Source organism: Chionomys nivalis, chromosome 14 (assembly GCF_950005125.1).
Source record: "Chionomys nivalis chromosome 14, mChiNiv1.1, whole genome shotgun sequence".
Classification (NCBI taxonomy): domain Eukaryota; kingdom Metazoa; phylum Chordata; class Mammalia; order Rodentia; family Cricetidae; genus Chionomys; species Chionomys nivalis.
The window spans coordinates 33,455,119-33,481,682 of NC_080099.1; the positions used below are offsets into that span (position 1 = coordinate 33,455,119).

A 26,564-nucleotide genomic window follows, 5' to 3' on the forward strand; every position below is an offset into this window, starting at 1 on the left:
GATATTTCTTAAGGGATATCCCAAATTCAGAGAAGCCTACCAAGAAAATCCGAGGCTGTGTAGCATCCTTTACCCCTAGCCCACTGCTGCTAGATACAGAACTTAAGAGTACCCCCATGAAATCTCCATCACAAAGGCTGATTCTCAAAGAGTCAGCAAAGAATGGGAATTCCGAGTGCAACAAAACTGATGACCTCCACCCCAGCCTTACTATCCACACGCCCCTGGTTCCTCTGCAGACAGACCAGCAAAAGCAGATGCACTGCATCTGAGGGAAATGGGGGGAAACAGCTACGTGAGCACACTTGCTAGAGACTATCTTTATGATTTCAGGCTACTGATGAAGCAAAATGTCTCATCTTTGGTGATATCAAGTTTCAAGCAGAGGGGATCAAAGAATTATTTGATAGCACAAAGACTTTGTTCTTAAGCACAGAACTATTCTAACAGCGGAAAATGAGTCCATTCTGGGAAATCCATGAAATACGGGATATGAATGAAGAGAAAAGAAGTGGGAGATGAGCATTAGGTGGCTTTTATTCATTCAATTTTCCTTTCAACATATTATTGCTATTACAAATTCTAAAGAAATCAGACTTGGTTGAAAATTTTTTATTAAGATACAGATCTAAGGACAGAATAATTACTTGCTAGCTAGATTACAGCTTCTTGTAAAAATAATATATGAAAAATTAGTAGAAAATGAAAATCTGAAAGTCATCTGAAATCTGAAAATGTTAAGCGGTTTCTGCTGCATGTTACTGTTGATCACGTCACAGAATATTGGAGCATAATTGGGCGGAGTATGTAACTATCCCATTTTTGTTGACAGCACAGTGAGCCCTTCAGAGCTTGGCATAGTCTTTAAGAATCATCTGGAGCTTCTGACTCAGCAAGATGTTCCCTTTGGCCTTCAGTTTGCCACTGAAGAAGGCCTGCAAAGGGACAGGGAAAGATACCGACTGTTACCCTTGCACTTACTCCTTTTCCAAGAATACAGTCCTCATGTCATGTCCTTTCCACTGACTGCTGGTGTGGTACCCCTGTCTTCCATCTCCTTCACTGTTGCTTACTCTGAAGATCTTTACTTCTCCCATTCTGAGCAGAGCTTTCCTTGTAACCTTGGTGGGCAGTTATCTCTTTTCAGGCCTTGAAATGCATCCTTCCACACTCCCGCCCTGCAGTGTTTCTGCTCAGAAGGCTGTTAAGTCTAATGGGGCCATTAAGGACTTACATGTGATTGGGCATGTTCTCGGGTTTAAAGAATCCTCCTTTATCCTGTAGTTTGACAGTCTGACTAGATCACAGTGACTGATTTTTCTGATCACATTCATTTGGAAACTCTGAATCATGTATCATTACGTTCATGTCTTTCTCAACATTGGGGAAGTTTTCAACCACACTTGCACTAAATAGTTTCTATGTCCTAACCTTAACTTCTAAGTATTATGATGGAGAAGTCTGATATTTTCATGGTGTCCCATACATACCAAATCTCTTAATTCTTTATTATTATTTTTGTCTGAATGTGAAATTTTTAAAGACATATCTTCAAACTAATATTCTTTTTTATGCTTGATCTAGTTGGGGGCTTTTACTAAAGTCATTACCTGTGTTATTGAGCTGTTTGTTTTCCAAGCTTTCTTCCTATTTACAGAATATCTCATTTATATCCTGCATGTATTCCTGATTTCAAAATTTGAGGATTACTTATAAACAAGTATTTTAAAATAGCATATAAATATATAGCTTTTAAACAGGTTTTCTTCAATTCTTTCATCGCATGAGTTTTGCTGCTATGTGAAGTCATTTCTTAATACTTGTACATTCAAATAATTGTCTGAGCCCATTAGTTGTACAGACAACTAAAACTGAAAATAACTAATTTTTCTCCTCTATGTAAATTACTGCATGGGCTACTTCAATTTTGTATTTGAAACAGATAACGTTTTCAGAATAATATTAACAATAGTCACAGAGGCCTCCTGTCTTACTGACGATTTCCAATGCCCCGGGATGCTTTAACTTCAGTGACTATTATAAATATTCTATTTCTAGGTTTTCCATGAGTTATTAATACTTTATATTGGCTGACTGTCACTAAAGCAAAACTTCCTGAGAAAAGCAAATCAATGTGTTTTGGGAGGTCGTTTGTTTGTTTAATTTTGGAGTATTTCCGATTCCAAATTTTTAGATTAGTAAAATCTGTATAAATATCCCAAAATCCACTAGCTGAAAGTTGAAACAACTCAGATATTATTCAACTTGTATCACATACAAGTTTTATACCTCAAACTATAGATTTAAAATGCCTAGTTTGGGTTTTATATTGTTTGTACTAAATGATAAATTGGACTTACAGCCCCCCAAAAAATATTTCAAAGCTACTAACTGAAATAGTAATTTTTAAAATCTGAGTTGTTGATGAGAATTTAAGTATAAACTTAATTAATAAAAACCTTCAGAACATTACCTTCTGAGGGTCAAGCTTGCCCAGGACCACCTCCATGAAATCCTCATCAGAAATTATGATGGTGGTGTCAGCTGAGCCCTTTGCAGGGCCTTGGTACACTTCTCCAGAGCCATTCTTCAGGTCCATGGCTGGGAAAACAAGAAAACAATGTGTTACATTTTCTCCAAAATATGGCACAAAAGTGAACTAAATGGGAGCTATCACGGCTCCTGAGTTATTCATGTGTTCTGTACTTGTTCTACTTCTAGAACATGTGCTTTCTGTCATGTAGAGAAAATTTTTGTTGTGGATGTTGACAGACTGGCCTAGAGCTCACAGCAATTCTCCTGCAGTGTGCACCATGAGGTAGAGCTTGAAAATCTACTTTTTCTAAAGTACTTTGTAATAGTTGGCTCAGTACATAGCTTTTTCTTAATGAGGCATTTTATATTTAGAAATACTCATATAAATGGGAACTGAATGTAGAACAAGTTTCTAACAAGTGAATTTGCTGGGGTGTACCTAAGGCCTTTAAAGGGCAGTCAGCAAAGAAGGTACCCAGTGACATAGACACTGGAGAAAACTGACCTTCCTTTCCCAGCAGGAATCAACTACAGGCAAATAGCTTCTTGAGCTGGGCATGGTGGCACACGCCTTTAATCTCAGCATTCAGAAGTCAGAAGCAGGCAGATCTCTGTGAGTTCAAGGCCGCCTGGTCTATAAGAGCTAGTTCCAGGACAGGCACCAAAGATACACAGAGAAACCCTGTCTCGAAAAAACAAAACAAAACCAACAACAACAAGAAAAAAAGGCAACAGAAGGGGACAGAAACGAGAGGGTATGGAAAAGTTTAAAGGAAAGCAAACCTCTGCCAACCAATAGACTTACCATCTCTGGTTTTGATGCTGCACACCTCTGTCCAAGCCCCACTGGGGCGGTAGTGTACATTGTGCTCAGTGATAACACTTTACTTTGCACACATTAATACCAGAGTAAAGGAGTAACTATACTGAGCAACAACAATCCGTGGTTGTTCTGTTCCTCTTTCCCTCAAACTAAACCACTCACCGTTTGCAGACATGAGACTTGGAACTGTGAGAAGCTCATGGCTACACGGATACAAGAAAAGACAGTGCTTAGCAAGAACAAAGACATGTGGGGTGAAGGAGCCAAACAGTCAAATGCACGGGGGTTTTGGTGTGTGTGGGAGAAGCATCACCGGGGTCATTTAGAATCCAGATGTCTGTAGGTTACTGGTCTTCTATAGGGTAAGGAAACTGCACTTCCACCCAATGGCAGAGTTCACTGTGCTCACTGTGTTTGAGAGATTACAGTTCAGATTTATGATCATTAAGTCTCTGGAAGAGTTCAGAACAACTTCAGCTAGAATTACTGTCTCTACAGGGCAGGGGGGAGGTAAAACCACAAAAAGGGGCGACAGAAGAAGACAATGCACTGCTTCTGTCTCCTAGGTCTTGGACAGAAAGGCCTTGGTGGGCACAAACCCATCTTGTCACCTAATCCCATCCACTCTGTGAAGAGAGAGCATTCAGGAGGTGGTGAGCGAGCGAAAAGGCAGAGAAAGGTTCTTTATGCCCACCAAAGAGGAACAGCAAGGCTGTCCTCAAACTCATGGCTTATCCTCCTACCTCTGCCTCCTAAATGCTAGGATTACAGAAAGCAGCCATCACTCCCTACTAAAATATAAGATTTTTAGAAGAAGAAAAAGAGAGACAGCAAAGACATAAAACTTTGCTACTCTTCTGTCCAAAATTCACAAACCTGATCATGAATAATATCAAATAAATCAAACTAAAGAATATTCTTCAAAATAACTTTTCCAAAACATCAAGGTGATAAATAAGACAGACAATGTATCTGGGTTCCAGCAGTCGGAACTTAACAACAGCTCGGAGTGTGAGCAGGCCAGAAGGGAGCATTCATCCCCTCTCTCTCCATTTCTACTCTCGCTACTACTACTGTTATTATTCCTTTGCTTTAAACAACCTATTGGGACAAACGGTGAAACATTAATAAGGTGGTAGAGCAGATAAGAACAGTGTATAAATGTTAACTTCCTGACATTGAAAACCACTCTGTGGCCAGAGAATGCCTTTGCTCTTGAAACAATAGAGTAGCCTTACACCCTTACAATACCAAGTCTCCAAGTTATCTTACGTACATACACTTTTACAAAATGGGATAAAATTTGAACAATTTGAAGTAGCAGATGAAAGATAACTGTTACTTCTCATTATAATCTTTGCAGTTTTATCTCTATGACAGAATTTATTGTTAACAAAAAACTTTGTAAGCGATGTTAGGGCACGCTGCATGCCAAGAGGACTGTCAGCCTCTGAAGCACGAGGTTCTGTGGGTGCGGAGTAAGGAGCTGCACTAGGAAGCTCACTGTTGGGAAAATCCTCGCTGATGATTTGATAGCAGATCCTTTCCAAAGACAATCTGTTTTCTGGAAATTCACAAGACACTTCTGAATCTCAACCCAAAATCTGGAACTGGCATCTTTAAATTTTAGTGTTAGGCCTAGTGAGCTGGCACATGCCTATACTCTAACCACTTATGAAGTTAAGGCAGGAGAGTTTCTGGTTTGAGGCCAGCCTGGGCTATAAAGCAAGATCTTGCCTCAAAAGATAAAAAAAATTATGTTTTAGCTGAAAAATCTTAAAGGATAATCCGATTTGACTTCAGAAGATGAATTCCAAGCCACAGCTCATAGATTCTGATCAAGAAGGTTTGGATTCTCCAGTCTCCACACTTCTTCCACATAGGGACAAGTTTCCAAAATGGATAAACACATTCAGAGAGCACCGCCATCCGGTCACTGTCACACTGCACCGGAGACGCCCGACTGCAGTCCAGATATGCAGTCAGCTTCGGATACTTAATTACATCATTAAAACTCAACTAATTCACTTCACCAAACAATATTCAAACAAAAATTCATTGTACCTGTAACATCTTGGTATCTAGATGAAATTTTTACACATTGGTTCATGTAATATAAAAGAATACAGGTATGATACTGGAGAAAAATAAACCAGCTCAAGTCATTTGCCTAAATCTATGACTCTAAGGAATGTAGAACACATTCTGTTTAGCAAGCAACATTGTATATTTAGGATGTAATAAGTACTTGTATACAGTTTCAATAGTTTGAATGTACCCTATAACTAAAGATTCAAGCAGCAAACAAATGACTTGGAAACATGTACCATGCACTTAGCATTACAATAAACTATACAATGGAAATTTGTAAGTAGGATTCTCTGTGAACAGGAGTGACAGACAATCCTCCACTCTCGCATCGCATCATCAAGGTGGCAAAGCTGACGCGCTCTGACTGCGCTTTCCACCCTCCGCTTGCAGCTGTCACCTACCCACGAGCGGCAGGCACACAGCCACAATCTAGCCCAAACTTGACTGACCACAGTTCTGCCACCACGGTTCATTTTCTCGCTACAAACTGCTTTTCCTTCCCCATCTTGCCATTCCAGAAATGAGTCGCCATTCTCAAGAGCACAAGTTTAAAACCTCAGTGTTACCCCAGATGTCTTCATTTCTTCTGATATTCGGACATAAAGAGTGCTCAGGGGAGTTCAGTAGTTTCCCATCTGTCCTCTCCTCTCCATTACTATCCTGACTCTAACTTAGGTCTGCCTTTCTTCTAGTCTTTTCATACCCGTTCGTTTCCAACCCAGTAGGGGCCATGGCACATAAATCCTAAACTCTTCACTGAATGACCAATTTCTCCATCCTGACGCTAAACTCATCTTTCCAGGCTCTGTCACCCATGTTCCTCATGCACACATGCAGGTCTGTAATCAGCCTGGATATGTTCTGAATTCAGAATTGTTTTGATTTTAGTGACTCTGAACTAGAAAAGCCCTGCCCCCAGAGGTGTAACACTGTATAAACAAGGATGTTACTTCTCCACTCTGACACTGGTGAAGCAAATAAAGACAGTAATACCAGTTACTCTGGGTCAGACTTTGTTAGCAGTAAGTTGTAAGAGGAAAAAGTTTTCCACCTCCAAATCTTTCGGCTTCCAAATTTCAAATCAGAGTAACTGCTTAACTTTTCAGGCACAAAGGATTCTGCAGGCTACCTGAAGCCTCCTGCTCGCTCTTTCTTTGTTGTGTGGTGCTGGAAATGGAACCCGAGGCCTCCTGCACAGCAGGCATCCCCAGACCTAAGCCGCTTATTCTGCCACCTTTCATTCCTCTGACATTTACTGTTAACAGAACACCAGATTAGGACCAAATAGCTTACTAGACAATTTTTGAATGGTTTTAGGAATTAAAAAATATATATATGACCATTGCTAGTAAAACATTTCAATGGTACATTTCGCCACCAAAGAAAATGAAAGAGCATCATCTATACAGGAAACCTACTGAACAGAAAACAAGCATCCATTTTTTGCTCCTCTAAAAGGACAGTGATCTCATCTCTCTGAACTGAGTCCCACATGGCTGTTAGGACTTACCAACCTGCACCTGTGCATACTGACATGCGCTATAGCCCTGACAGGAGCTGCCAACAGGAGGAACTGCGGTCCTTTCTCAGAGTTAAGCCCAAGGTCAAAAGAAAAGAGGCGTGTAACTAGGAACAGCCAAAGTACAACAGGGTACAATCAGGACAAGCAAGAGTCTGTTCCACAGGGACTCACAGACTTCTTTATTGACACTTGGGGAGGAATGTGAACCATCAGTGCCTACATTTGCTCAAGGACAAGGATAGCACACGGTAGCACACCTAGCCTATATACTCATTTCTAGTCCCTGTATCCTGTTTCTGGTATACCATGATATGGGCACAGCCGGACTACTTACCAACAATATAAAACACACAATTCTCAGTACTTCAGCATTTGGCAAAACATCTTAAAAACTTCTTGTTGGGGGAAAAAAGTAGAGGCAAGATATTCCCTAAGGTAGCCTTTAAATATCTACTCTCTAGTGAAACACAGGACTGCCACAAGGGATGCCTTCTACCATACCAACAGGCCAAAAGAGATTTTCACTGCAACCAAATACTGTGATTTGCCTCAGTTACACAAAGACTGGAAGGAAAACAAGAACCTCAAATAGTTTCACAGCTGGGAATGAAATCAAGAGGACAGAGTCCATCTGAGCACAGATGAGCCTTCTCAGAGGAGGTCGAAAGCCCTGTTGCTGCTTTCTTTGCTAGGTAAGTACCTGGAGACATGAGAAAACAGACAAGAGCTACGAAGAACTGATGGCGGGCAACAATGAACAAGACTCCAATTGTTTCACTTATTTCTAATGGAAATATAACAGGGAAAAACTTTCTGAGTTACCAAAAGGTAACTTCCCAATAAGCATATTATCTCCCAAATGAAATCTTAGCTGTTATTAACCACTTACATCATATTGCTGGCCTACTGGCCTAGGTCAATCACTTATCTTTAGTATGAACTCCTAGAGTCTATATGGCCACCTTTGAGACTCATGTGTTTAGCCTTTTCCGGTTCCTGCAGCACTCACCCTCTCTCACCAGCATCTTCACTAAGCCTGGGTTCTAGAACTCAGCTTCTAATGTACTTTCCCCATAAAAGGAAAGGTGATTTCCACCAAAGAGAAAAATGGAAGGGAAAAAAAAAAGACAGCAAGAAATCGCAACTCTGCGCATTCTGCTAACCTGTACCGCCAGCTCAGAAGTCCTGAGACAATAATAGCTCTGCATACTCTGCTGAACTCTGACGCTAGCACCCAGATACCAGAGGAGGGCATCAGATCTCTGGAACTGGAGTTACAAACAACTGTTAGCTGCCATGTGGGTTCTGGGAATTGAACCTGGGTCCACTGGAAGAGGAAGAGCAACAAGTGCTCTTGACTACTAGGCCATCTCTCCAGTCCCGTTCAGAGGCTCATAGCAACCTAAACTACATGGGAATCTTATTTCCTGAGTTAGAAATGAACCTTAAAAGTCCTTTAGAAATTTATGGGTGGGGGGCATCCATGCCACAGAACCTGAATGGGAAAACTCCTTTTCTAAAAATTACCCCGTAGGCTGCTTTTCCAGGTTACTATGGAGATTTAGTAGAAAAAAGCTGCTAGACCAGAGAAAATATTGTGTCCTTGGGCTGCCAGGACAAAAACAAGGAGCAAGCAAAAGGTGCCAGGGAGTATTCACCAATAAGCCCACTTTCTCCTACAATCCTACAGCCTAGAATAAAGATAAGACCACACAGCACATGCAAAAGATCTGGAGACAGGCTTCACTCTTTAAATCTTACAATTTTCCTTTCTTCCAGAGATAACTATCACATGGCCTCATGCATTGATTGTCAATCACTGGCTGGCTGAAATGAGGGATGTGGAATGCAAGAGTACTGACTGCAGACACTACACTAGAATCAGGAGCTCACAGCAGCTGTGCTCACACGCACTGGATTTACGTAAGACTGGGCTAATCAACAGTCAGTAATAGATGGCGGATTCTTATGGGGTCCTAGCCCTCCCTGGGGAACTACTGGCTACTGATGGATGCTAGAAGATGGGGGACTCATAGTCACGTCTTCAGTTACCAGCCACTAAGGAGTGCACCCCTGGAATGGATAGTTCCACACCCATGCTCACATAGATAGTGCTGGTTAAAGTCAGTCAGTGGGTCACAAAACAAAGACACGAATGTAGATGAGGAGTTGACAGAAAGAAGGAGAGATTAACAGGCTGGGGTGGATCAGAGTAATTAGAACACACTATATATGTGCATGAAATTGCCAAATAACATTTGTGATGTAAGAGAAAAAATACATGCCTTGAATGTCCTGAGACCTATTAGCTCTCATGGAAAACAACAACAACGAAAAACCTATGTAGGTTAGATTTAAATGCTTTCAAAGGGACTATTATCAATTATAAAATATACTTTACCTCCATTAAAAGTTACCTTAGAATAATATAAAATCAGAAATCTTACTTACTCCATTTGGCTGCAATATTTCCACCTTTTGTGATATGCCACTCAAATACAGCATTTACTTTCTTTACCACCTCACGTCCAATGTCCTTAAGGCGGCGACTAATTTCCCCAAACACGAGAGCACTCTGAAGCTCCTCACCCTGACAAATAGCAAATCATATTTGAAAAGTTCACAAAGAAATGATTACAAATACATACAATAAGAGTGATTTTTTTTCCAGGTCATAGATAACACAGCTAAACTATTTTCTTCACACTAGGCTTATTTCACACTTTCTTTGTATTATACAACCCAGAATTGTTTGCCCTACCAGAAAAATTCTTTTTCTTTTTTTTAAACAGGGTTTCTCTGTGTAACAGCCATAGCTATTCTGGAACTAGCTCTGTAGACCTTCAATTCACAGAGATCCACTTGCCTCTGCTTCCCAGGTGTTGGGATTAAAGACATGAGCCACCACCATGCACCAAGAAAATTCTATTTTACCATAATTTTAAAATAATATTTTAGTGTCTTAGGTAAAGTGCCTCCTGTAAAACCATGAGGTCATGATTTGAATCCCAAGCAGCTGTGTCAAAAGCTGGGTGTGGTAACGCACAGCCTAACCCCAGCACTGGTCCAGAGGCTAGCTGGGAAGCCAGGCTAGCTAAAATGGTAAGCTCAGGGTCCAGCCAGGGACCTTGTCTAAGAATCAAGGGGGAGAAGTAATTGAGGAGGACATCTGATAACAACCTCTGCACGTGCCTGCAAGGTGAGTCCACCCAACTACACCCCACACAAATTAAGGAAGAAAAAAAAAGAGGAAGCTGTGTACCTAGGTCTAATTAAGTTCTCAAATAATCAAGTCCCATGGTCTTCAGTTTTTGTTTCTAAAATAGTAGTAAATTCTATGAAGCGTTTAGTTATTTCTGGCTGTAAGACGTCATAGGCTTTAAGCTTAGATTATCTCATAAAATGTTAATTTTTGTTTGTTATATAATAACATGGTTTATGAAGGAAAAAGATAATGTTTGTGAAAATTTCAACATTATTAAGTTAATATTTTAGATACAAAATACAAATATTTTATCAAAAGCCTTAGTATTACTAAAATAATATGATAAGATAGATATTGTCTTCATATCTTCATACAAGCCTTTAAATCAAGAAAAAAGAATAGGTTACTTAACTTTTCACCTTTTATTCTCCAAATACTTTTCAAAGTTTCTCATTAAAACTGAGCTAGACATTCTTAAAGCAGACTATTTTCTCCTAAAGTATCCCAATATTCTGCAAAGATTTTTCAAAGCCTAAGTTATCAAAATATTTTTCATTCCAATCAGTTTTAAATTATGTCATTTCTTCAAGAGGCTTCTCATAGCTTAAGGAAGTGGCCTGAAAATCCCGAAGTGGAATTAACTAAGGCTCGCACAGGGAAGTGACTGGGCGCCAGACTTCGCAGACTACCTTAAACGGTGCCTGAGCTGAGACTCCAGATGAGGGCACAAGATCCACATACGCATTTGAAATGACAATGTCTCCAGTCTCTTGAACCTGAAGAGAAGTGGGGTAGGAAAGAAACAAAGTTCACGCTGACAGTTTGCATGTCCATCATGAAATGCTACAGTCATTTTAAGGAAACCTCAGACTTTTCTTTGAAAAAAAAAAAAAAATAGAAAGCCAAATAAGACAAAAGGTCAATAATGTAAATAATAAAATAATAAACACAAAGATTTTCTGAATTAATACAAATGTTACTAAGCCTGGATAGAGGATCAATTGATGACTTTTAAAGGAAAAAAGAAAATGAAAAACACTATGATCAGGTCTCATCTTCCAAAATAGAAATCAAAGGAGCTGGAGCGATGGCTCAGTGGCTAAGAGCACTGTCTCTTCCTTACTCTTCCTGAGGGCCCCAGTTCAGTCCCCAGAACAGTTTGGTTCCCAGCACTCACATCAGGCAGCTCACAACCATCTACAACTCAAGCTCCCAGAGAGCTGACCCCTCTGACTTCTGGGAGCACCTGCACTCTCATGCACGTACACATAATTTAAAAACAATAAAACCAAGTATTTTTCCAACTGGAATGCTAATTTAATGATCGAGGATAGAGCCTGAGTGCTGGTATTTTGGAGATTTTCTTTTCCCAAGTCCAAGTGTATTTTGAGGGGAGCGAGAGTGAGCAATCAACTGTTGGAAAGAGTAGAAGGTGTGCCATAATACCCCCATGTAGAGCAAATGTGTTCTGTTAATATAGGTTAAAACTGACTAGGAACAGACAATTGTTTGCAAAGTCATAACTCTGGGTCCTATTTTAAGTCAGATGTATACATAGCATAAAATAAATATCCCAATAACCTTTTACACTTGCCATTAAAGAAACTCTCCTTCCTCATTCTATATTTCAAATCATTCGGGTGACTATTCTTCCATAAGAACAACACAAGCCAGGCATGTAATGTTAGCACCCAAAGGGCTGAAGCAAGAGAACTTCAAGTTCAACGCCAGCCAGTGAAAAACACAGACACGATTAATGAAAAACCAAAAAATACTTTAGCAAATTGCTTTTTTGTAAGCACATGAGCATAGAGTTCTGAAACACTTGTTTTAAATGTTTCTAAAAATACACTGAAAAGAAGGGAGTCACAGTAGGAGTCTTCTACGTCCCTGTAATTACTAGGGAAGGAGAAAATACTCTGAAAAGAAAAACCATATTTAGAGCCATTTAAAATGGAAGAACGCTTTGCATTTAGGTTATTTCTCAGCTCTTTAAGTTCACAGAAAGTGGCCATGTATTGTTCATGCTAGTACTGTGTGAAAATCAAAACCTATAACATTTCATATGGTGCCATGGTCCTTACATCTGAGTTCATACTATTTTGTGTTTGTGTCTTTTTTGCTTTCTTCATGGTTCTAGCGATTGAACCCAGGGCCTAGTGCACAGGAGATAAATGCTCTGTCACTGAGCTACATTCCCAGCTCATTTGTGCATGTTATTTTCAAGGAAGATTCTGGACTCTAGGGCTGGGGTTATATAGTATTTGCTGAACACGGGCAACACCCTGGGTTCGATCTCCAGAACTCTGACTCCACCACCATTTTATGCAATACAAAAAGAAAACAAGAGAGCCGAAGAACAGGAGGCAAAGGTTTTAAGAGAAATAAGGTTTCTGAGAAAGCCAGGGTGTGTGCTGTGTCAGTGGGAGTGAACGATAGAGTCTAAGGTACTACCTGAGCTGGGCTTGGTAGTGCATGTGTACAACGCCAGCCTTTGAAAGTTCTAATGGGGCAGCCTGGGCTACAGAATAAGACTGTTTAATTTTTTTAAAAAAAATCAGAGAGACTGTTTCTAAGGGTAAGGTAAAACTTACACTGGGGTCTTTAATACAGTAGAAATTTGCAAAATAAAACAAATGATTTCCCTAAAGCATGAATGTGTCATCAGCATCAGGAAGGCATTAACACTACAGCAGAATTCTGATAACTTTACCAGTTCCTGAGGGAACAAACTACAGCAAAAAAGAAACCCAGAGACTGAAGCTTTGGAGCCGTGTGAAGCCGTATTTGTACCCTGCTCAAACACTGTCTATGGGGCCATCAGCAAGTCATTACCAACATCAAGGTTTTCTTAGGAACCTAGACTTTCTTACATTTCAATGCAGAGTTGTTACTGAAAGTTGCTATTGAAGACAACAGTGCTTATAGCATCTCCATAAATAAAAGTGTTACTGCCACTGCTGGAGACTTCAGCCTGTTCTACGTGATACTGAGTGATGGACAGAAAACTATTAGCTGCTTAGCTGTGACAACAAAGACTGCTTTGGAAACTGTTAATAGTGAAACAGTTGAATGTCCCCTTAGTGCTTCTCTGGAGCATCACTATGTTTCCCTCAAAATTAGTTAAATCATCAGAGGGACACCTTGATTGGCTTGGCAATTATTAATTAGGCCCAGGCTCTATGATACAAAATGTTAATTTACATACTTTTTGTGTGCTCAAGAATACATGGTTTCTGTCCAGGGAAAAACTAAAGGCTCCAGTCTCACAGTTCTCTAGAACACAAGTAAATATGCCTATAACACAGCAAAAACTTGTCTCGAATGCCTTTCCTGTTAGACTTTCCTGTTAGACTAGGTAAACTGCTGTTCTGGTTCTCTTGAACCAGGCTGCAAGATCTTTCATTAATGAGTGAGGGAAAAAATTTAAAAGATACATGAGGAATCTTTCAACTAAAAGACAGCATTAACTTTAAGAGTACTTCAAGTTTCTTCTCAAAGACTCCTATTACTAACCACAAAAATGCTAGCAGAGAACAAAATGACAGTGTGTGGTGAAGGTCACACAGGACATACTTCCAACCCTGTGACAGTGTGTGGTGAAGGTCACACAGGACATACTTCCAACTCTATGACAGTGTGTGGTGAAGGTCACACAGGACATACTTCCAACTCTACGACAGTGTGTAGTGAAGGTCACATAGGACATACTTCCAACTCTATGACAGTGTGTGGTGAAGGTCACACAGGACATACTTCCAACTCTATGATATATTATATACCTTGGTTTGAAAATGAATTCTGTTTCCTTCCTTCCACATCTCAGTTTGAAGAGTTTGTCCTGGATACACTGGCTTGGCAAAACGAACCTATTAAAATAAGAGTTTAAGCATTAAAAATGTTTTTAAACGAAACTCTTCTACTTGGAAGGAAATTTCAGAGAAGGTCTACATAAAAGGGAAAAAGTAGAGATTTAAATTCATTAAGCTTCATAGAAGATATCTGAGATGTAGGAAATTAATAACGAAAGGATGCTAACAATCATGCACATCCATAATCAACTAGTTCTTTTCTCTCAAAACAAGAAGCAGGGCTGGGAACATAGCTCACTGGTGGAGTGAGTGCTTGGCTAGGTTATCTGATGTCCTAAATTCAATTCCCAACACTGGAAAAAGGAAAAGAAAAGGCAGCACAAGTAGGCAGCATGTTCTTATGACAAATCAAAAACCAAAACCATATATTAGGTAGTGATACTGGAAGCCACCAAACAATCTGGAGTTCAGTGTAGTACTAATTATTCTGGGAGCTGAAGGCTCAGTGAGCACACAGAAGAGAATATTTGCACATTTTAGAGCAGGATCTTTTATGTTACTGTGTAAATTTATACACACATTACAGAACTATAAAAACTAATTGTGATTAAATAAAATATCTGAAAATAATGAGTGTTATTAAGGTCCAGGCATCAGATTTGTCTCCACTCTGGCATGGAGAATAAACTAGTAAATACTTTTAAAGCTGTTTGACACTGCCCTAGCGTCTTTCAGGTACACATCTTTGACTTAGACAAAACTATTGTAGGCAGAAAGTTTCTTTTGTAATAACAAAGTGTGTAAACAGTAAAACCTTGAATTCAGCTTGTAAGCACAAACCTAAACACTAGGTCCCGTCAGAGCTGCAGTGTTGTGAGAGACCAAACTCAGCCCCGACATCTTCTGTACAGCAAAGGCAGAGTTTCAAAAGTTTGTATGCTGAGGCTGGACAGGGTGGTACACATCTTTAACCCCAGCACCTCAGAGGCAGAAGCAGGTGAAGCTGCGTGAGGTCAAGGCCAGCCTGGTCTACAGAGCGAGTTCCAGGACAGTCAGGGCTACACAGAAAAATCCTGTCTCAACTCACTCCTCCCCACCAAAAAAAAACTATACAAGAGACATCTACCTTAATCGCCTTGAATCTTGACACATCATTATCTGCAAACTGCTGTAGAACATGCCTTGCAGAAAATCCAAAAGTACATAATCCATGTAATATGGGTTTCTCAAAACCTGAGAAAATTTGGAAAACTGTTATACACAAAAAATGCCATATCTAAGTATATATTTAATTCCGCATTTTAATGTCTTTAAACTGCAATTTTACAATGAATTATATCATATACTAAGAAAAAGAACACGCCAGGAAAGAGGGCATCACCTTTATCACAGCACTGCAGAGACGGGGGTAGGTAAAACTCTCTAAGTTCAAGGCCAGCCTGGCTTACATAGCAAGTTCCAAACTAGCCAGGGCTACAGATTGAGACTGTATACTTAAAAAAAAAAAAAAAAAAGGTTTACAAACAGTACTTCATACTTCCTAGGGAAAAATTAAGATATAAATAACAAAAACTATTTTTTAAAAAATTTGGAAACACAAAAAACTTTTTCATTTCATTTATTTGAAACAAACCACAGTGGGGGATTTTATAAACCTCTCTTTTTTATTGTTTTTATTGAGCTATATATTTTTCTCCATTCCCCTTCCTTTCTCTCCCCTCCCCTTCTACCCTCTCCCATGGTCCCCATGCTACCAAATTTACTCAGGAGATCTTGTCTTTTTCAACTTCCCATGTACATTAAGTCCATATATGTCTCTCTTAGGATCCTATCTGGTAGCCCTGTCCAGTGGTGAGAGTGGGGTGTTGAAGTCTATTATTATTATTATTATTATTATTATTATTATTATTATTAGGGTTTAATGTGTGATTTAAGCTTTAGTAGTGTTTCTTTTACATATGAGGGAGTCCTTGTATTTGGGGCACAGATGTTCAGAATTGAGATTTCCTCTTGATGGATTTTTCCTGTGACTAACATGAAATCTCCTTCTTTGTCTCTTTTGATTGATTTTAGTTTGAAGACTATTTTGTTAGATATTAGGATAGGTACACCAGGTCCATTTGACTGGAAAATTTTTTCCCAACCCTTTACTCTGAGGTGATATCTGTTTTTAAGGTTGAGGTGTATTTCTTGTATGCAGCAGAAAGATGGATTGTTTTTGTATCCAATCTGTTAGCCTGTGTCTTTTTATAGGTGAGTTGTGTCCATTTGTATTAAGAGATATTAATGACTAATGATTGCTAGCTCCTGTTATTTTAGTTTTCATTGTTAGTGATGTTATTGTGTGTGTTTTTCCTTTCTTTGGGATTTGCTGCTGTGAGATCATCTATTGTCTGTGTTTTTGTGGATGTAGCCAACTTCTTGGGTTGGAGTTTTCCTTCTAGTACTTTGAGTAGGACTGGGTTTGTGGCTAGGTATTAGTTAAATCTGGTTCTGTCATGGACTATCTTGTTTTGTCTGTCAATGGTGATTCAAAGTTTTGCTGGGTATAGTAGTCTGGGCTGGCATTCATGGTCTCTTAATGTCTACATAACACTTGGCCAAGTCCTGGTTTTCACTGCTTCCATTGAGAAGTCAGGTGTAATTCTGATAGGTCTGCCTTTATATGTTACTTGGCCTTTTTCTATCATAGCCCTTAATATTCTTTCCTTATTCTTATGTTTAGTGTTTTATTATGTGGCAAGGGGACTTTTTTGGGGATCCATTCCATTTGGTATTCTGTAAGCTTCATGTATCTTCATATGCATGTCCTTCTTTAGGTTGGGAAAGTTTTCTTTTTTTTTTTTTTTTAAATTTTTCTTTTCAATTTTTTTTTAATATTTATTTATTTATTATATATACAATATTCTGTCTGTATGTCTGCAGGCCAGAAGAGGGCACCAGACGTCATTACAGATGGTTGTGAGGAGCCACCATGTGGTTGCTGGGAATTGAACTCAGGACCTTTGGAAAAGCAGGCAATGCTCTTAACCACTGAGCCATCTCTCCAGCCCGGGAAAGTTTTCTTCTATGATTTTGTTGAATATATTTTCTGTGCTGTTTAGTTGGACTTCTTATCCTTCTTCTATCCCTATTATTCTTAGGTTTGGTCTTTTAAAGGTTTCCCATATTTCCTGAATAGTTTGTGTTAAGCTTTTGTTAGATTTAATGTTTTCTTTGACCAATGATTATATTTCTTCTATTGTATGTTCAGCACTTAGTATTCTCTCTTCCATCTCTTGTATTCTGCTGTTTATACTTGCATTTGTGGTTCCTTATCATTTTCTCATAATTTCCATTTCTATAATTCCCTTAGTTTGTGTTTTCTTTATTGTGTTTATTTCAGTTTTCATGTCTTGAATAGTTTCTTTCATCTGTTTTATTGCTTTTTCTTGGTTTTCTTTAAGGGATTTGTTGGTTTCTTCCAATTTTTTGTTTGCCTTTTCCTCAATTTCTTTGAGGGAATTTTTCATTTCCTCTTTAAGGGCCTCAAACATTCTCCTAAAGTTATTTTTTAGGTCATTTTCTTCTGCTTCATCTGTATTTGGTTGTTCAAGTCTTGCTGTTGTAGAGCCACTAGTTTTTATTGCTGTCGTGTTACTCTTTGTGGTGTTGAATGTGTTTTTACCTTGTCTACTAATCTGTTCATCTTATTGGTGTAGTTGGAGCTGTGTCTCTGGTAATCAATCTTCCAGGTGCCCATGAATCCAAGGCTCAAAGGGTTAATTCTCATGGTGTAGTCAGGGCCACAGTTCCAGTCACCCAGAGGTCACTCGGTGTTCTTGAAGGTAACTTGGAGCTCTCAGGTGTTGCCATTCAATTCCAGAGGTCATTAGGTCTGCTCCCATGGAGGCTGCTTGCTTGGGGCTGCTCCTACTGAAGTAGCTGCCTTGGGCCTGCTCCGGCTCAGGCCTGTTCCCATAGATGTCCCTGGTTTGTGCCTGCTACTTTCAAGCTTTTGTTCTCCCCAGATGACCTTGCCCACCTCATGACAGCACACCTCCTTCCCTGTTGCTTTATCCTAGGCCTACAATAGAGCAGCTTCCCTCCACCTTCTGAATTTCAAGCAAACCACACTCCATTTCCTGAACACTTCATACCTTTCTATAGCCTTTGAATAAATATGAGAACTGTCTTGAAATGCCATTGAAATTAGCAGTCACAAGCAGCATTTTCTTTAAGTGTACTCTTAGTTAACTGAGCTAAAACTTTTCAGTAACTCACATAATTTACAACTCACCAGCAATGCTAGCAAAGCTAGGGTCAATGTGTAAGGGATTCCAGTCTCCGCTGAGGCGGTACAAAGCAGCCTGCAGAGAAAAATTACCACAGTACTGTTTTCTGAAAAAAAAAAACATTAAGTGCAGGACAGGAGGCACAGCCAACTATTGATTAAAATATATAATACATAAATATATAATACATAAATCTAGACTGTGATCTAAAAGATAACTAATTTCTACAAAAACAAGATTACCTATAACTTTAAGTTTTAATAAGGCCTTTCACTGTAATCAGTAGAGTGAGGGATAAAGCAGTGAGAAAGGAAAGCAAGAATTACACCCTCCCCCCGATCCGCACCTAAGGGGAAACTCAAGAAGGGAAAACCCTACCAAGATAGGTAAAGGGCTAAAATCTCTTAGCCAATCAGAATCTATGCCAACTTTCTTAATGGGCTTTTTTCAATTTGAAGTCTATAACATAGTACTCGGCAGATAGATAGCTTCTCACAAACTTTCATCTTTCTGGCACACTAAATCCTGAATATCAGCTCATGTACAAAAACAAACCAATAGCTTGCCAGTATGACTCAGTAGCTCAGATGGTCACACTACTGACTTACATAGGTGAGGCAAGAATAACAGGAAAATGAAGGCGACAGCAGGGAAAGCCGTCATTTTCTGGTATTTAAACTGTGCAGTTTGCAAACTAGAGTGCGCTTCAGAATTGAAGGAAAGATTCACAAGGCAGCTGGGTATTTAATACATCTTTACAATAGCTTCTTACATTCTATGTCCGACCGGCCTCAGCAATTTTTCCTTATCAAGTCTGGTTTTGAGAAAAATTTCACTTCTCTGTGGCTCAGTATTTTTTACTGTAGCTATGTTCTTCTAAATACAAGATTTTTATGTGTTAGAAAAGAAATGGTTAATTTTTTCCAAAGCCGTACACAAACAGTAAACACCAGGAAACTATGCACCATCCACTACTGTGTATACAAAGAAAAAGGACATCTCAGGCCCACAAAGGGAAGTCGTCAGACACGAGCTACATAATGGACTTTGGTTCCAGAGGGACCTGGATTCACATCTATTCCTATCATTGCTAAATAAGTTTCTCCACCAAGATAAGCCTCAAGCTAAGAGGACTCACTTTCAGAGAACAACTGGAGAAATTAAATGAGATAAAACTCATGGGTATTGCCTCAGCGAACATTAGCAATTTCTAAATCTTTTTACAAGACTTTAGCAACAGTGTAAGTGAACAAAGTCTCTTGTTAGCACTTGATTAGAGCCCTGTCTACACAGAGGACCAAGTGTGTGTGCCTGCAGAGGCAATCCCCAGAAAAGCGCACATGGCTGCAGATGCAAACCCCGGAGAAGTGTGCATGTCTGCATGCAAGTTCCAGAAGAAAAGACAAAAATATCACCCAAGAGCTGCCTAGTGAATGAAAAGCACCAAGGGGGAATCTGAGGTCCTGTGAGACACAGAAAGCTAAAAACCCTTTCTAAATCAAAAACATCTCCCTACAGTACTCCCTACAGCCATCCATTAAGTAGGTAGCATCCTTTGCTATGGAGAAAGGATGCCACAGCTCCAAATTAGCAATCCTGGAAGCCAAGCCATCAGCCTTATGAAGGCTGTGCACAGAGGTGAACAGATTGTGTAGCTTTAGAGGACTGCATCTCAGGGTGGTTCTCACTGCTGCTGACAGCTTTCTCATTCTCAGTGTGCTGGATCTTCCTGTCTTTCCCCCAACTACTCTCTACCTAGCCTTTCAGTTCTTGCCCTCATTTTCATTTTTTTTTCTTGGATTTATTTCTTTTTATGTGTGTGGGAGCTTGGCCTACATGTATGTCTGTGTAACACATGCATGCCTAGTGCTCAGAGAGGCCAGAAGAAAGTGCTAGGTCCCCTGGTACTGGAGTTACAGAAGGTTGTGAGCTGCCATGTAGGTGTTGGGAACTGAACCAGAGTCCTCTGGAAGAGCAGCCAGTGCTCTTAACTCCTGAGCCAGCTCTCCAGTCCCCTTCATTTGCTATTCCATTGCTTTTTCTTCCTCAGTTTAACTTATTACTAAGTTGCGTTTGTTTTTAATAGTCTTTCATCTCCCATGTGCCCTTAACAGCAGGGCTTCTCCGCATCCCTTCCGCATCCCTTCACCACTCCCATGAGGGGTAGGTGCATCATGCGTACTTTCTCTCCTGGAGCATCTAACACTGTGTCACTTCTGCCCTTCCAGTGTCTAGCCCAGTCGTGGGTTTACACTTGGCTATTTCAACCCGCCTGTCAGTGTTCCTCAGTCACAGCCAGTTAGGTGAACTTACTCCTTCATGTGGAATGCTCTTTTACAAGGACAGGTGGTTGATACAAACTTTTATTTCTCAAGAATGGTGCTCCATTTCTCCCCTGCTCTGGGGGAATCTGATGCCATCTATCTTCCTCTGCAGGATACTTCACCATTGTCTTTCAGTCCCTCAAGGTTATTTTTATCTTTAAAGTTTACCAGAATCCCTCTCAGTGCTACTTACTGAAAATTAGCATTTCCTGGTCAATATAAGGAAACCAGACAGTCCCATGAAGAATTTGTGATTATTTTCAGTGTTCAGCCCTGTAAAGGAATTGTCTAAATCTAAAAGGGACACCAAAAAGACCTGGCTTTGAGGTCATATCTGCTTTCAATTTAGCACAGTAGGGATTCTAATAAGGAATTATCTTTTAATGGAAAGTACGAGCTACTCAGTAACAGCTGAAATCCTAACAGTGCAGTTAGCGCTAGACTGTATCTGGTGAAACCACAGCTTGTTTCTCGTCCTCCACAGTTACAACGCCTGGTGTTGAGAGCTGTCACTGTTTGGCCTTTTCACATCACTGAAAGAAAACCTTGATTCTTCATGAAACACTCGTTTTACTTGTATGGCCGAGCCAGCTACCAGTGAAGACAGGCTGCCCTGGACATTGAAACAGAATATCTGAGAAGTGGCATTTGTAGGGCTAACACGGCACAGCTGTGCTTGCTTACTGACTAAAAAGTTACCATTATACAAAACCCAGCACAATTTATGCTCTAATGGCACAATTTTTCCATTTTTGCAAAGATCTGCCCATACACATTGTCCTCCATTAACCACCAATGTAAATGTGACTTTGGCCTTCACATACCCTGATCCACACCCTGCCTCTGCCTCTCTGTGCTGCTAGACTTCCCCACCTCTTCCTGCCAGCCTGAAAGCCCACATCTCTGAGGAGGGAGCATCCATACACCAATCACCTTTCTGCCAAGTCAATCATTACTGGCAAACCTTTCTGCCTATCACTCAAAGGAGTGCCCTTCTCCAAGAACTTAGCAAAGTCTGGTGTTTCATGTTCCCTTGCTTGGAATAAGATGCCCAAGTTAACTCCACTAAAGGCACACAGAAGTACAGTGTGTCCACACTCTCAACAGAGCAGCGTCATCAGCCAGGTGGTCAGCACTTCTCACCTGATTCAATGAGGTGGTGTCTCTTAGGACAGCATCAGGAGGTCGTCTCGGTACAGCCACAGCTGCCTGAAATCAAAAGATGTGTGTCAACTTAAATATATGTGATTCTCTAACAAAACTAACATCTATAAACAACCAAGTGTCAACATAATAAACTCTGCAAACTGGATAAAAGGTTTTTTAATATTTTATGTAAAAAGAAAAATGACATTTAAAATTTCATAGCTCCTAGCTTTTTATAAATTACAGTTTCCCTAAAATGACTCTTTTCAATATGAGAAATATTATCAGACCTATTCTCAGGTCACAGGGGACAAAAGACAGTTTTTCCTATGTAAAAAGAAGATGACAACTCAAAGAATCAAACAATTTACATATTTTAGTTTGCCATGTTAACAAAATAATACATTTTTATCAACCTTTTAAAATTTGATTTTTATTATTAATTACATGGGTATACAGGAATGCAAGTATGCATGGGGGTCAGAGGCATCAGATTCCCCTATAATTGGAGCTACATTGTATTGTATTCAAACAACCACATCAATTTTTTACTTATTTATATAGAAATAAAATATCACCAGGGTGGTGGCTCATGCCTTTAACGCCAACATTCAGGAAGCAGAATCAGGCAGATCGCTGTGAGTTCGAAGCCAGCCTTGTCTACAGAGCAATTTCCAGGACAGCCAAGGCTACACGGAGAAACCCTGCCTTGAAAAACAAAGCAAAAATAGAAAGGGAGGGAAGAAATACCAACTGTACCACAATTACATAATATTTTACAAGAAAGTCAACTTTTCTAATTATGGTGCTGGTGATTATTTACTATGAAATATTAAACTTAAATATCATCAAATTTGTTCCACAAATCCCAAAAACACAATCCTAAAAGGCCATGAGGAAAGGGGCTACTTCTATAGTAAGAGGTTGCTGCTTTTCAAAAGAGATTTTTAACTTATGTTTTAGTGGTGGGGAGAGAGAAAGGGAGAAGGGAGGGAGGAGAGGAAAGCTGCTACAGAAAAACTCATTCAGAGCCTATTAAGTCAGCCTTAGAGGAGAGTGAAGAAAGCTGAGCACAGTGGCTCACTCCTACAACCCTGGCACCCCAGGAAGCTGAGGCAGGAGGACCGCTACCAGTTTAAAGCCAACCTACTCTGCTTCATCTAAAAAACAAAACAAAACAAAACGGGTGTGGGGCTGGAGAGAGAGTTCAGCAGGTGGAGTTTATACTACTCTTGCAGGAGACTCAAGTTTGTTCCCAGACCCACCAGCAGTCTGATGCCTCTGCTTTCCCCAGACACCTGCATATACCCACACAAACACAGGATTAAAAACAGAAAGACGACAGTGGTCACTAGATAGGAAAGGGGTAGTGGGAAGGAGTGCAGCGGCCTGAACCAGCCAGTGCGGACCAGGGCAGTAGGACAGCAGAAGGTCATGCAGCATATATCACTAATAAGTTCCAGAACATGCCAATGCTGTTTTCTGACTTATGTTTTGAACACATATACTGAGTTGCTATAATATGCCCCATAAAAATGTACAAATATTATACCTAAAAAAATTGTCTTACTTTGAGTTTTTCTGATGTCCGTTTTCCACCAAAGCCCCCAGAGCCAACAACAAAGATAGAGAACTGATTATAGCATATGAGCTCCTTCCCAGAGTAAGAATGGACTAAAAAAGAAGAAAAAGGAAAAAGAGAATTATTACGCAAAGTAATTAATGAAGATAGGCTTAACACTTCCTTTAATAGCTAAAAAAATAAAATCCAGCCAGTGCAGAGGTCAGCATCTACAGTGAGCATGAGGTTTGCCAAGTTCTACTGCAGTGTGCTACTCCAGTCTCTGGTGGCAGAGAGAGCTACCCAGCCTTTCTCTGTGAGCCGTGAGCTGACCGCTGAGCTACCCAGCCTTTCTCTGTGAGCCGTGAGCTGACCGCTGAGCTACCCAGCCTTTCTCTGTGAGCCGTGAGCTGACCGCTGAGCTACCCAGCCTTTCTCTGTGAGCCGTGAGCTGACCGCTGAGCTACCCAGCCTTTCTCTGTGAGCCGTGAGCTGACCGCTGAGCTACCCAGCCTTTCTCTGTGAGCCGTGAGCTGACCGCTGAGCTACCCAGCCTTTCTCTGTGAGCCGTGAGCTGACCGCTGAGCTACCCAGCCTTTCTCTGTGAGCCGTGAGCTGACTGCTTAAATCCCCCAGCTACCACCTAGATCTCAAGTTTTATCTGCCACTAACATTTCGAACAATTCCTTGAGAAAATTCAAGCTACCACACTCAAACACTGAAATATTGTCAGAGTACTGAGGAAGAACATGGGACTTAAAGAGGCAGGGACCAGGAATGGGGCTACAGGATGGCCCGGGGGATGCCATCCCTCTGGTTCCGTTCACCACTCTATCCCTAGGGGAAAAGGGTGCCTGATACAAAGAAGGTTCCTCCAGCCTCAGCCAACTGAATGCTGAGATCATTATTCGTGGCTTTTCATGCATTTTTACCTAAGATATTTCAACTTCCAATGTATTTACTGGGGTGCAACCCCATGGTGAGTCAAGGAGCACTGGCATGATCCCCAGTATTTCCCTCAGAAACAACACATCAGGGAGAGCTGACGGTTCTACTGCTCTTCGGAGCAAACTTCACATCTCAAATAAAATGTAGTTACAGTGTTTACGCCATGAGTTCAACAACCTTAAATGCAGTCTAGAAACCCAACTGCAATCTGCACTAATCGAGTTCCAAATAGCTAACACTGAAAAGAGCATCAATAGCCCACCCAGCCCAGCTGCGTCAACCCTACTGCAGTAGGCGTAACTCTTCCTGTGACTTGAACAGGGACACACTTCTCACTTCTGTGCTTAGTTGCGTTGTTTCAACCCAGTGACATGTTCCACCTGCCCTAGCTTTAGCCCCAATCTACTCCGCCTCCTCCCTTATTTTTCTTAAAAACCCTATGAAAGTTTAAAATGCTTACTTCGATCTCTTATACATTATAAAATGGACACAAACTGGATCGATCTCTGTGGTGACGTGCGCTACATGCAAAGCCTATCACTCTAATGATATTATTATAACAAGTACAGATGAGTTACCGTCTATAACAATCACTATGCCTGATCCTTTATCCAGGATGTCAGCAACAACTGCTTCACATCTTAATTCTCCTAAAATTAAAGATAAATAATTACATTAACACATGAAGGAATTCACCACGGTTTCCACTTACTTTAGCAAAGCTTAAAAAATTATGGTTTTAAATATTTTCCCCTAACTTCACACTAAAAAAGTGTAATTGTTTATACAAAACATAAAATACAGAACATATAAACCACTAAACTTAATGAATTACTAAATTTCTGATGTAAAATTGTGAGACATTAATATTTCCGATGTAATTTTTTAATAATCATTTCCAATGACAGTGACACCTCTTGCAGGTCCAACTGGCCTCTCAATCCTGGGTAAGCGCAGCTCTACTTCCTCCATCCTTCGCAAATCTCTATGGCTCTTGTGAAACACTTCCTAAATTTTCTTCTCCGAACTTTTGAGTCCTCATTTAACTGGCTAAACTCAGCAGGTAACAAAACAAAACACAAAAGCTAAAAACCAACGTGGTGGTGGGGGGGGGTGGGGGGAGGCACCACAAGACTTGTGGAAAGAAGCAGATGGGAAGGGCAGAAGGAGGGAATGAGGATTACCAGGAAGTATTATCTACAAGTGTGAAACTGCCAAGGAAAATAGTCAGTTATTTAAGACCTGCTTTTCTCTTTCTCCTCCACAACTGGACTAACACCCAGCCCCGACCACACCACTTGAACATCAGCTCTGACCCACAGGCAGCAAATCCATGTTAATCCTTGAATGTACAGAGACAGGTATGTTTTTAACTTAATCCCAAAGTCCATGGACAGCTATTTGAGGATTTAATAAGGAAACAGCAAACACATTTGCATGTTAGATTCAGCACCATGGCTGAGGTGACAGTCCCTTCGGAACAGGAATGGAGGCAGAGGACACTGAGGAAGTGACAGAGGAAGTGGGGATGCAGATGAACAGCAGGTGAAGACCCCAGATCCACAGAGAATCAAAGAACTTCCTAAGGACACCGGTGGGAGATGGGAAAGGGAAAAGCACCCATTACAATGCCCTCAAGGCACCTGACTATTTCCTATTTACCTAAAGTTATATACACTACATATACATGTATGTACTTACACATATAAACACACACAAGAAAATAATAAAGGAAATTAAGCTACTTGGGTTAACAATGCTCCACACAAGAACCATAAACTATCCCAGCACTTGGGAGGCAAAGGCAGGTGGATCTCTGTGAGTTCAAGGCCAACCATGTCTACAGGGAGAGTTCCAGGACAGACTCCAAGGCTAAACAGAGAAACCCTGCCTCAAAAATATTTTAAAAAATAAATAAAAAAAAAGAAAGAAAAAGGAAGAAAAAACATAAACTAAGAAAATTCAAAAATCCAGTACTGGACCCAAGAAACCCCCTTCTGAATGGTTGGTCAGAGTAGTTCAAGTAGCTCCCAAAACAATATATACTATTGAGGTAGCCCTTGGTTGCTTCTCAGGGATTGAAAGTGGTCCCCTATTGCTGAAAAATAGACCACACACTTAGGGCATAGGATTCAAATGGTTTGACCTGGACCTAACCTGCACACCTTTTCCTCCATCCTAGTTTCTATGGTTCTAGAAAATGCAAATTGCTAAGGGAAGGATGCAATTAAAGAGTTCTATGCAGATGCAACACCTATAAACCATGGCAATTGCCAACATGGCAAGACATGCACAAAGGTGCAATCAGGGTGCTTATAGTGGT

At 40.3% G+C, this 26,564-nt stretch overlaps 1 protein-coding gene across 1 annotated transcript in view; it reads right to left on the minus strand.

Annotated features, from left to right (window-relative positions):
• Positions 1–515: 515 nt before the first annotated feature.
• Hsd17b4 (hydroxysteroid 17-beta dehydrogenase 4) overlaps positions 516–26,564 on the minus strand; it is a 65,569-nt gene continuing 39,520 nt past the window's right edge. Inside the window, exons 15-24 of the mRNA XM_057788611.1 lie at positions 24,820–24,891; positions 23,303–23,406; positions 21,730–21,795; positions 18,268–18,337; positions 15,115–15,221; positions 13,959–14,045; positions 10,866–10,952; positions 9,423–9,561; positions 2,474–2,601; positions 516–935 (exon numbers count right to left, since the gene is read on the minus strand). Of these exons, the coding sequence (XP_057644594.1) occupies positions 846–935; positions 2,474–2,601; positions 9,423–9,561; positions 10,866–10,952; positions 13,959–14,045; positions 15,115–15,221; positions 18,268–18,337; positions 21,730–21,795; positions 23,303–23,406; positions 24,820–24,891 (950 nt within the window). The 3' untranslated portion in view covers positions 516–845. The remainder of the gene's footprint in view (positions 936–2,473; positions 2,602–9,422; positions 9,562–10,865; positions 10,953–13,958; positions 14,046–15,114; positions 15,222–18,267; positions 18,338–21,729; positions 21,796–23,302; positions 23,407–24,819; positions 24,892–26,564) is intronic.